The sequence below is a fragment of the Caloenas nicobarica genome, chromosome 17 (assembly GCF_036013445.1).
Source record: "Caloenas nicobarica isolate bCalNic1 chromosome 17, bCalNic1.hap1, whole genome shotgun sequence".
In the NCBI taxonomy this organism is placed as follows: domain Eukaryota; kingdom Metazoa; phylum Chordata; class Aves; order Columbiformes; family Columbidae; genus Caloenas; species Caloenas nicobarica.
Window position 1 is genome coordinate 2070333 of NC_088261.1, and position 12404 is coordinate 2082736.

Sequence of the window (12404 nt, forward strand, 5' to 3'; positions counted from 1 at the left end):
TGTCCTGGAAAAAACCCAACATAACAGTCCCCACTGCAGGTGTGAGACTGGGACTGTAAGTGCCTGTATCCACGGATTCAAGCATTCAGACAACCAGGTGTCGAAACATTCCTTCATTATGGATTGAAAAGCTAAAGTTTATACATACATTATATTTTTTTTGCAGTCAGGATACCCAAACTAAAACTCTCTCATTCTGGATAGAATTCTCTTTCCTAACGGCCCCATCGCAAAGATCTCAAGCACATGAGTTTGTGCTGTGCATAAAGAGATGTGGCCTTTTCTGGATCACGAAAGGTGTTTGTTTCCATGGAGAATGTGTGGGAGGAGGGTAACAGAAGCCAGTGATTTTTCACTGTAAAATAATCGCCGGTTCTACGGCTAACAGACCAAACCGTCAAAAATCATACCGCTAATTCTCTCTCATTCGTGACACTGAATATTTGTGACACCAACCACTTAATCTCTATTGCTATCATAAAAAAAAATAAAAATCCCCTCAGTGCTTTTTTTAAAGTGTAGCTCCTATACAAGAATACCTGACATAGAATAAACCAACCGCTATATAGAATAAATACACCCAACAGAAATTAAAGAAAGTTCCAAAGCCTCTAAGTGAACAGAGCAAATTACTTCAATATTTCTTGCCTCTAACCTCAGCATACTTTTTTATAAATTCAACATTAATAATTCAAGGCATGCCAGCTCCAGCTCCAAATCATTATGACCTGTTAATCGTTTTGCAGTATTACAAAAAGAGATAGAGATAGCTCAATAAATTGTGAGTAAATTATATGATTTAACAATGACTATTGCTATATAATTACTGCTTCTCTTTCAGACATACTGTTGCTGTTTTAACTGCAACAAAAAAAAAATCTCATTGGGATAACACGGGCTAATTATTAGTCCACTTAGTCAATTTCATTTAATTTATAGCACTTTCACATGTGAAAGTTATATCCTGCAATACATTCTGCGTTATGCTCAAAATTATTTTTTTAATTAAAGACATTACAGCTTTAATATAGAAAATACTAGTGTTAGTTACAGAAAGCGAATTCCAATTCTTCAAGGTTTTTTTTTCTTTTAACAAAACTTCTGTTGGCTGCAGAAGGTAAATCTTTTATGGTCATCTCCCACTTCATCCAAAACCGACGGTCTAAATGAAAAGTCTTGAAGAGCAAGCTGGGAAAAAGCTGCCTCAGGAACGGACCCAGATAGAAGGGAACATGTGAGGTTGTTCATATTATTCTCAGTGGTTATGGCAAGAAAACAGTGTCTATAATCACAACGTACCGGCCTGGGCAGGGACAGATTCGCTCCGTACCAATGGTAAAGTGCTCTCCAGACAGGTTCTGGTACCATTACGTAGTCCTTTCCTTCAACGAGCTGTGGAGATCGCTTTAATCTTCCGCCCTCCATTGTTAATGATGCAGCCTTGAAACAAAACGGGATTTTGTCAAATCTCAAGTGGAAAAAAACAGTATACAGCTACAAGGATTTTATTTCAGAAACACAGAACACTTTTTAATTATCAGAAAAAAACCCTTTGTTATATGACAAAGCAGTGTCAATTCAGAATTAGGCCACTAGCTGAAAAAACCCAACAGATTAAAAGCTGTGATGAAAATACGCTAAAATATACTTTTCCTGTATTCACATGACTGAGATGCATTTACCTTCACTGGTTCTTGTGTTACTAGCGGTTGGTTATCGATAGCTCCTGGTTTCTGAGGATTAAGTTGTAGCAAATTATTCCCATTGGTTCCAAGGAAACACTGGTTATTATTGTCCGAAGTATTATGCTGCTTAGCAAAACACACATCAGTCCCTGGTGTGCCAGGGTACAGAGTATCTGTAAAGAATACAAGGAAAAAAAACCAAACACTCTATTTCAGTTCACGAGTCCATAACATAAATAAGTCAGTTAAACTGTTGTATCAGCTTTTGTTGTTTTCAAAAAACGTTGTTTAGGAAATTTGCTGCCCTTCATACTTCAGGAAAACATGCAACTCTACCAAACTACTGGGTGACAAATATACCAGTGCTCCCAGAAAAGATAAAGAAGTGGATATATGAGATCCAAATACCAAAGCAGATACTTATACGAATACTGGTTTAAAACATCCTGACTAGGTTTGCGTGAGCAAGTGTTTGCTCGTTGTCTGGATATTCAAATATCAAACTCTTGAAAATCTTCCATACAAAACTGAATATATATGCAAATAATGCCTTAGTTTTTTTTCCTCTTGAAACAGCAAATACTTTTATTTTTATAGAATATCCTTTTGATATGCAGAACACTAAATCTAAGTTTCAGGTCAGAAAAAAAGAAAAAGAAAGAACCTTTAATCTAAAACTTGTCTCCCTTCCTGGCCTTCCTCTATTCCTCAACCCCCATTCCAAAGAATGACCACAGTAATTTATCTACTTTATACTGAACTTACAGTTTTAAGGTACAGATTTAAAATACCAGATGCAACATTCAGCTGTCTTATAAGGAAAAAACCATCATCTCAAATTCTCACAAGAATTGACTGAAAATCATCACTAAAATATCTTATTCCACAGTCTCCTAGAATCTGCACAAACTCACTTAAATCACATGCCCTGTAAAACTGTAAGTACATTTGTCCTATTTTTTTTCTGCTTCTTTCCTCTCTGTATTATCTGAGGTCATCCCATTGCAAGACAGTACAATACCAACTAGTGTGAGCTAGAAACAACTCAATGTGAAGGGGGGTGGAAAATGCACTCAGAAAATAAGTGATAGGACAAAAACAGTGTTGAAAAAATTCTCAAAACTAATCATAGCATAAAAGATGAATTGCTATTTAAACAAGACTGTTTCTTGTTTACCCACCACAGACTAAAAAACCCCAGTAATTCACTGACATCCACATGTAGGCCACTTCTGCAATCTAAACCACGTTATCTTTTTGCCTGGAGAAATCCATGCAGTGTCTAAGTTTTCTCAAAACCTGTTCTACGTTAAACCTCCAAGGAAATAAGATGTTATGCTTACTGCTGCTAGTAGACTCTGAGGCTTCTGATGCAGTAGAAATATTATCTGAAAACTTTTCTTCTGTTGCACTGAAGTAATTAAGACCTCCCATTTTGTCTTCTCCCTGTTCTGAAGTATTGGCTGCAGCAGCTACGAGCGAGTTCTTACCTCCACTCAAGACAGATGAAGGCTCTATCACAACAGGGTCTGCATCCTAAAATTGGCAGGCAAGTAGAAAAGTTAATTATAAGCCAATATCAAAGACTTTTAGCAGCAGTCAAACCAATCACCAAGATTCACAGCTGTGTGACCACTTCTGCATATGACAATGAGCTTTACAGAAAAAAATAAAACAACTCATATAAATTTTATTAAATTTAATTGTATTAAATATGCTTTATTTTGTAAAATTCATAGTGATGCTTTTACTTGAATATTTTAGTTGAAGGGTATTAAAGGGCACCCTGTAACTACAAGGTTTTAGTAGGACTCCTTTGATCAGCCTGGACTGGATTACTTCTCATCATTCCCTATAAATCACATTATATCAATTCCCTCCTTTCTTTGTCAAGAAAAGGCACAGTGTGTATTTGTGGCCCAAGCAAAGTTAAAAGCCAAAACAGGTAGCTTTATCATCAAATGGATCGATATACTTAAGGGAAATACTATTGTGAGAGCACGTTTTTATTCGAAAAAGTATTTTGACACACAGGAATGATGAAACAAAGTACAGAAGGAGCTGACAGTTTAATGAAATTATAGCGGAAAGCTCATCATGTAATAATGATTCAGCACAACAATTATTTTCCACTAAGAGACAGAAGATGCTTAATTTCAAGCATTATTGGCTATGCAGTCATTTGGTACCCACTCTTTTTTCATCAATACATTCACAAATACAAATAAATCACTTATTCGGTATCAATTATTAATATACTTACATATTTGACATATTCTTTCCACTGGTGCCACCATGGCATTGCAATAAGAAACCAGTTGTGCCCCGGCTGAAGGCCGTATCTGCTTTCTCTTTCTAGCCAGCCCCTGCATGTGAAGAACGAACAGCATGAAGTATCAGTTGAAACAGGGAAATCACAGTCCTTTTGAAAATACTAAAAAGGTGATTCTGAAATCCATTTAAGATTTGGAGCAAAACACGCACCTAATAATCTGTCCTTCCTCTTCTGGAGTGGCTGGTCGTAGCCCCAAAACTATATGACATACCTGGAAAAAGAAAGTTATTCTTATTAACTACACCACTATGAAACAAGCATTAGGTAAATAAAAGAAGAGAACAACTGTAATGGGACTCTTGAGAAAATTCTTTTTAATTACATAGCTAAGATTACCTAAAATTGAACCAATCAGTAAAAAATAAGTATTTTGACCTATGATGTTCGCAACCTGTTCCCACTGTTAAGACAAAGATACCAAGACTGTCAAATGCTCCAAGACAAATTAAGGTCAACAGAAAATGACTTTTCATTATTTTCACATCTGGAGGACAAGCTATGAAAGATCACAGTAATGACATGGATCGGATATATGTGAATATGTCTATAGGTACTGGAGAGAGGGAATGAGGAATTGGGAGAACGGAAGCTGGTGGAAGAGGATAAGTTAAGGGTTAAAAAAAAAAAAAAAAGGAAAGAGGAAAAACAGGTAGAAGTGGTTACATAAAGGACTGAAAGGAAAACGAGCACATGAAATTCAGAGCAGTCCAACCAACCAGTCACCACTGACAACGCTTTCAAAACTGTAGAACATTCTCTGAATGTCTGATGCTTTTTTTTTTTTCCTCTTTTTTTCATTTTGAAACAGATACAGAAGAAAAAGGCACCACTCCCTAGACGGCTACCCGATTTGGGTGGGGTTTTATTCCAAGTACAAGACAGCAGTCCCAAAGCGCTCCTATTCTACTCCTCCCAGTACGACCAGCTGGCCATGGCTGCAGCACGGTGTCCGGTGTCCGGCTGGTTCATCCCGCGCAGGGCAGGGATTGCTGAGCCAGGGTCAGACCCGCTCCCATCGCGGGAAGGAGGGTCGGCCGCCTCCTCTCCCATACGGGTCTCAAATCAGTTGCTACTCGTAACATGATTTACAGGCTTTTCCTTATGTCTATTTTGAGGCTATCAATTTGCATCTCAGTTGGAGATTTCTAATGACTGGTGAGATACCTTATTTAAATTTATATTACAGTGTGAGAGACCGTTTCATATTCTGAATAAAACAAAAGCCATTAGCTGCTGGGAAGCAATAGATTTCCAGCACACACAACACAGCTGGCTCCGGTGTTTCTTTTAAAACTCATGTAACACTGTCCTAATATCAGGTTCTTCATATAAACGCCACTGCAAAACAACCAATTTCTTGCCAAGCATTCCAAGGTGCCCCACTCAGACCGCTCAGCTTTCCTGTCTGCAGAGGAGAGACACAAGCTCATGACAGTTCAAATAAACATCCAGACAAATCAACGGCAGACTGTCCCGTGCGAGCACGCTCCTGAGCCTGCAGCATGAGACATGGGGGCTTCGTTTGATAAAGTTATCGAAGGAAATAAAAATTAAAATCTAGCAGAAAAAAAAAAATTTTGCTATTCAGTATGCTCTCATAACAATTTTTTTTTTTTTTTTAAAAACTACACAGCTTCTTTCTGATGAAATATTTTACTGCTACAGTCTGACCCTGTAACTGATGAAGCTTCACTGGTAAGATGAGAATGGATCCCAGGGGTTCTCCCCAGCCCTCCCTGGAAGAACCGAGACTGGTATACGGGGCTGGAGTTGAATACTAATTTAGGGCAAATCTTCAAGGCTCCATTAGGATGATTATTATTTAAATTCAAAGTATCAGCCTCTACAGAAAATGGGTAAGGAACAAACTGCAGTGAAGGCAAATACTCTTAGGGGGTTATTTTCTGCACGAAGTGAGACACAGCTAAAATATAACTGGTTTAAGGATTTATAAAAATCCAGTTCAAGCTCAATTAAAACCAAATTCAGTACACACTTAATCCTCAGCTTCTGCAACACAATAGTGATACAATATCACAGCTTTCAAGGACTGCTCCATTAGAAAGCCATGAAAGGTTCCTTAGACAGCCTTAACAGAAAATGTAAAGGGAAAGTGGTTGTAAAGAGTTAGAAATACCTTTCTCATTTCCTGTGTCCCTTTCTTGGTGAAGATTTGCAAGAACAGCTGTCTAAGAACACAGCCTTTTTCTAATGGAAAATATAACTGCTGATACACTCAAAATTTCTTCTCATTTTATAAACAGTACACTATGTTCACTTTAACAAATAAGGCTTTAGGCATGTCCATACACTGAATAGAACAATAATCAAATACAGAATCATTCTGTCAAGGTAATGTGGAATTGCAAAACCACGTAATTTACTGCAAGAGCCAAAACTGTAGGCATGGTGACACAAATGCTGATGCTGCACTTCCTGGCCATGCAAAAAGCTCATGAGTTAATTACCATAATTTTCAAGTTTAAATTTCCTCTAAACATACCTGAAAAAGTAGATTTAAAAACTCATTGGCAAGTGCGCTCTTCACGCTCCATATCTGGTAGTCCTCCAGAGTGAGGTGTCCGAGCTTAGTTAAAGGGAGGAGAAGGCAAGGGGAAGGAAAAAATAAACCATTAACCTATTTCTGTTAAAACGATAAAGCCAGTGGCTTGATAAAAATTAGCACCTACCGCTCTGATAATAAAAATTGATCCAATGAAAGAAGAAAAATCCAGTTTTAGCATAACTTATGCAACCTGAAGAACCAAAAAGCTTTGAGTACAGAGGATGACTATGCAGAGCAGATGACATTTGCTCGTGCTCTCCATCATTCAGATTTTGGATTCATGCTCAACTGCATAGTTGGACTTTCTCAAACCATGAAAGCAGCAGAAGCAGAATTTGACTGGTCAGGGCAATCGTACAAAACAAGACTAAGACAATCTAAGATTTCAATTGCCCAAATAAGCTCTGCACATCCAGATACTTGAATCCATTCAGAAACCCATCATCTCCCTCTGTGGGCTGGGAAAAACTATTTTAGATCATCAAGTCCTTATGATCTTCCCTTACAACACAAGTGCTATCAGTTCTTAATCACTTGCAAAGTGACAGTAGCATAACACTGAGGAACCTCTGACTTTCAGCAACTCGGTGATAGGAACAGTCTGAATTTTTTATATTGTAATATAATTCATAGCCGTTTTTACAGCAGTGGCAGTTATTCCACCTTTTTTTACAGACCATTTTCTCCAGAGTTCACACAGGTCAAAGCTAAGATATGAAGAGAGGTTAAGTAATCTATGTAATTACTGCACCATCAGCTCTTTCCACCACTACATTCATGATGCAGCTTTGAAAGATACTCTGAAGCCTTCGTCAAGCATCAGATTTAAAACTGGTAAAGCCTTGCGAACAGTATATGCTTCAAATTAATTCAATCTGGTTATGTATTTTTGATTTAGTTTCATAAATAAAAATGGCTTATAAAATTCAAGTATATTCTTTCTCTCACAGAACAATACAGAAAATTATAATGGAAAACTGACATTTCTTGAAAGAGATTCTATTATTGACACACCTCTGCTTTAAAAAAAGCACAAGATTTTACTTTCTCATAAATAAAGTGAAGATACTAAGGTATAAAAATGACAAGGAAAGAACATGAAATTCCTACCTTTGTGGTATCACGCGTATTCAAAATATCTTGTACAATTTCAGACAAATCCATGTCCAATTCCTTAACAAACAAAAGGATTAGAGAACAGTTAAATTCTCATAGCACTCACTGGAGCTGCATGTGTTCAGAATAAAAATGTAACTATAGCAATGCTGATGATACCTCTGCATAATTCACACCCGAGTCCTTCCAGACAGTTGCACTTTTGTACCTGAGGTTTCTTTATATGCAACAGCGGACATTAGAATTGGACATTCTGCTTTGGTTACAGGAAGTCACAGTTACGCAAGGTAAGTTACATCAATACTCCTCTGCTAAGGCAGTTTGAGGAAGCTCGTGTTGCACCCAAACCACGTTCAAACAACATTCAGACTCCTACTTTGAAGTATGACTTTAAGAAACGGGAGCAAATTCATAAAAAGCCAACTACAACTTACAGGTATTTTATCAGTACGGTTATCTTTCCAGACCTCTAAAAGTGCAACCACCATTTCTTTAAGTTCAGTGCGAGACAACACGCCATCCCGGTCAATGTCAAAAACCTTGAAGCAAACTGAGAAAAAACGAAATTAGTTTTCTGTGTTAAAACTACTCAACGACTATTTTTTTTTCTTGTAGAATGTAAGTCTGCAGAGTCACAGGAAGATGATTTAGTGCTGACAGTTTTGATGAGGCAGGATGCATGTGTAGTAGTGAGGAAACAGAGCAGCTGTGTTTAATAAACTGAAATCTAGATTCCTGCAATTCTGTGCTGTGTTTTCTGATGTGACATAGCAGGGAACATATGTGCATCCGGAAATTTCCAGTGAATGAGAGCTCCTGAGCTGCAGCAATATGGCTTTGGAAAAGTACGGAACAAAGGTATTTGAAACACAAGAACCTTGCAGGGAACCAGCTGAAAACTGGACAGTAAAACAAGGCAGAACATGCTATTTACCACAAGACAATCAAATAGGACATTTGTTTTATATTATATATAATGAATAGATAAGTGCTTGCACTTTCTATATTGATACATGCTTCTGCATCATAATGCATAACACTGCAACTTAAATTCTGAAATATATTTTTTTCCAAACAGGATGATAATTTATATGAAGCTGTGGATCAGTTATAAAATATACAGAATTACTTTTAATCATCCTGTATAAAGGAAGCCTTGATATTTAAAATGCCTTTACTTTCTTAACTTTTGAAGTCTGTTGCCTTTCACAGACACACACTTGTTCAGTGGAAAAAATTTCCAAAACGTGGAAACAACTAAACTTCATTGCTCAAACTGAAAAACTTCTCTAAAATTAATAGTTAACATTTTGCATACTTACACTTCTGTCTTTCTGCCAGGGGTCCCCGGCAACATGCTGAGAGCCCACAGGAAATTTCTTTAAAATCTATGTGATTGTCTCGGTTTTCATCAAAAGCATTAAACAAACCTGCAAACCACAAAAGCATCTCCTGTTACAGCATCTGCTGGAACAGCTGACAATCACACTTAGCATTACAGGAAGGGTAACGGTTAACCCTTGCAAGGAGAAGTACAAACACATAACTAATTCTTACTAAGTGCAATAAAGACTGTTAAGCACTACTAAGATAATTTTAAAGGTGAAATAGATCACTGGTGTATGGATAGACAAAGGCAGCGGCAGAGTGGGGAGGGAAACAAGGATTCTGAACAGCAGCCTCATTCTCACACCTTCCTCGTCATGACTGATTTATAGAGTGTAAACCAGTGTGCTCAGGACAAGCAATTTCACAAAAGCTAAAGGACCAAAATCATAAAGGTAACTCAGATGCCAAATAATGTGGCTTTTCCAAAGTGCCTGATAGAAACTCCTATGAAAATCACTGAGTACCACTGCAAATTTGGCCTTCAGTGAGTCAGGAGTTTTAGTTACCAGCCTTCAGAAGATTTAAGAGTTCTCTTCATTCAGCACATGTAACTTTTTTTTACGCCATAAATTTTTTTTGGTGACAATGACTCCGTTGCGCTGTCCACAGAAGACATACAGAATGACCAGAAACCATTTGAGTTTCCCCACAACAGTAAATTTATGCCACTAAGTAGATAAAACACATTTACGAGCAAAAGGATGTGGGGATATATCCCTATTGAATTGAACACAAGTTCTGGTGTCCTAACAGCCTGCACCCACTGCAGATAAATTTCCCATTTTCTACTTACTTGTCAGTAAAGTTGAGCCTTTGGTGACAAAAAATTGTCACTCCAGGACTGCAGACAAAAACTAGCATGTAAATAGAATGTTACTTAATGTCCTTATGTTGTGCAGCAAAAAGCAATTAGACAATTGCAACCTCCGGTTACTACCAGAGTGGCTTCAACTTGACCAGTTTGGTTATTAACACATCTGTATTGCAACAAATAAACCTCTTGACCAAGTCTTCTGAAGAAAATCTTCCTTAACTTACACTATAAGGGAAGATGGTTTCATTGACTGCACAATGAAAGTTCTGACATGCATGCTGCAGGGTCATTTAACAGACTAAACTCACATTTGTAATTTAAAAAATGGTTTCCTATGTTACCTTGTTCAGGGACATCAGTATATTTTGCCATTACGGAATCTTAAGAAACTCAGTTAAAAATTTTAAGCAACGACAAGTCAAATTATACAGAACATTTTCCGTATTTCCTGACGACTAATAAGAATGCAACACACAGAAGCATCACTTCCTTCATCATCCCAGATTTCCCAACAAATAGAGATTTCTCATGCATCTTTTATCACTTTCAAGCATTCCAAACCCAGTGGAATGAATCTCTGTAATTAAAGCTTAAAAGACATTTTAAACCAGGCCCATTTTTAGACCTCTGCAATGTGGATGTCAGTGACCATCAGGTACCGAACGCCACAGCAACGTCAGTTCCTCGCGCGTGTGCCGAAAGCTCCGTACCTTCACTCAGAGACGGGTGAATGGGAGGGGAAACTAAGGGGGCAAATGTTTCCAAATCAAAACGTCCAGTTCTTGATTGAGCTTTTAGCAGCCAGTATCGTTTTTCGAGATCGATGATGTCGGATTCTTCCACTGTATAATCAACAACATAAAAGGAGTTCAACATCAATAACGTGTCATCAACAAGTGTTTAGAAAATACAGAAATGAACTTTTCCCACTGCCAAAGGCTCCAGCAGTCTCTTAATTTTCATGTATTTTCACCTATTTGAAGTTTTTAGCTTTCTTACACAGTAATAAGGCTAACTTTTAATGTGACATTTAAACACCATATCTCAGCATTTTTTTTGCAATTATAAAATAGTTTCTTTCATTTTATTATTTATACTGTAGATGCACTTAGAAACCCAGTCAACATTGGGGAGTGATTATACAAACCTAGAAGACACTTTATGCTGAGGAACTTGGAAGCTAATTTAAAGAAGGGGAAGAAACCAAAACTCTAAAACCAACAATGAGTAAAACGAGGTGCTGGGCAAAAGCAAACAAAAATAGCCAGACGAAGAACTTCTGGTTTCTTTCCACACATTATACACAAAAGCCAGTCTCCTCACATTTTATCCTTGACATTAAATATATATATAAAAATATTAAGTTTCAGCTCAACAATGCTTTTAACCTTTTTACATATGCAAGTGTGTCACAACAGTGCTTTAGGTCAGTGCAAATTAATTGGTTCTCAAACAGATATGCAATGACAAAGCTGTCTATATTAAGAACCACTAAGTGTGATCCCATTCCCAGATGGTTCTGAGCCTTTAAATCCATGCCAGCTTTCTAATAGGTTTAACTTGAGCTATTTGGCCTGGTTTAGTCTACAGAAACAATAATAATCCTGTAAGGCTTAAGAACAGCAAAGACCCAAAAAAAGTTACACGTCAAACTGAAATGGTATTTATTTATTTATTTTCCTATTTCTGTCGTCAGGAGTAGTAATTCAATCAGAATAGTAACTTAGGTAACCTACAATAAGCATTTACTACTTGTAACTACCCAGCAGGCACATCACACAATGCACCACAAACTACCATCATCAGCAGAAAGTTTGGAAAAAAATTTACAAAATGTTAATATTTGAAGTAGTTAGAGGAGTGGAAGGGGTTTGTATCTTCTGCGAAACATTTTTAGACAGTCTAACTAGCAAAGTAAGAGTGAAAACACGTCCTCCTTTTCCTCTGTACATTCAGTCCATTGCCAGACAGCCTGTGTCTGCAGGACACCCAAAGCTGCAGCTCCAGGGCTGCAAGACACGACATTGGGACTGAAGTACCAGCATTCTGCAGGAAATAGAAGTGCACTCGTGGAGTTTCAAGAACAGAAACAAACAAAAAGTAAAATAACAAACGAAAGGTAAAAGCCACTTTATGAGACAGAACCTTTTTAAGTACAGGAAGAGAATCCCAGTACCATTCTAGCACCTAAACAACTGCACATAAAGGGCATGTTTGTACTGACATTTACAAGAATTACACATATACATTATCGTTCTGATTAGCAAATACAAAAGCATTATGCAAACTCTCTTGAGCATGAGCATGTAAATCACTTTGTTTCCTTGTAATCTACCCTTGTGACTAGGAAGAATAACAAACGTGCCAGTTGCGCTTCATTCTTGAAATGACGCAACGCTGAGAATATTCAAAACGCGCAAGGAAGCTCACATTGGCTTTGTGAGGAGTAGATCTGCAGAAACCTGCTTTCACTGGCAGGTGCGTTATTTATCTTTAGTA

At 37.5% G+C, this 12404-nt stretch overlaps 1 protein-coding gene across 4 annotated transcripts in view; it reads right to left on the reverse strand.

Annotated features, from left to right (window-relative positions):
- Positions 1 to 12404, reverse strand: part of USP32 (ubiquitin specific peptidase 32) — a 52740-nt gene that overhangs the window by 17936 nt on the left and 22400 nt on the right. For 2 of the 4 annotated variants that reach the window (XM_065647139.1, XM_065647138.1), the window contains exons 6-15: positions 10616 to 10747; positions 9025 to 9132; positions 8137 to 8252; positions 7697 to 7759; positions 6524 to 6607; positions 4170 to 4231; positions 3949 to 4051; positions 3029 to 3221; positions 1683 to 1858; positions 1300 to 1440 (exon numbers count right to left, since the gene is read on the reverse strand). In XM_065647139.1, the coding sequence (XP_065503211.1) occupies positions 1300 to 1440; positions 1683 to 1858; positions 3029 to 3221; positions 3949 to 4051; positions 4170 to 4231; positions 6524 to 6607; positions 7697 to 7759; positions 8137 to 8252; positions 9025 to 9132; positions 10616 to 10747 (1178 nt within the window). The remainder of the gene's footprint in view (positions 1 to 1299; positions 1441 to 1682; positions 1859 to 3028; positions 3222 to 3948; positions 4052 to 4169; positions 4232 to 6523; positions 6608 to 7696; positions 7760 to 8136; positions 8253 to 9024; positions 9133 to 10615; positions 10748 to 12404) is intronic. The other 2 variants (XM_065647141.1, XM_065647140.1) reach the window with 2 other exon arrangements.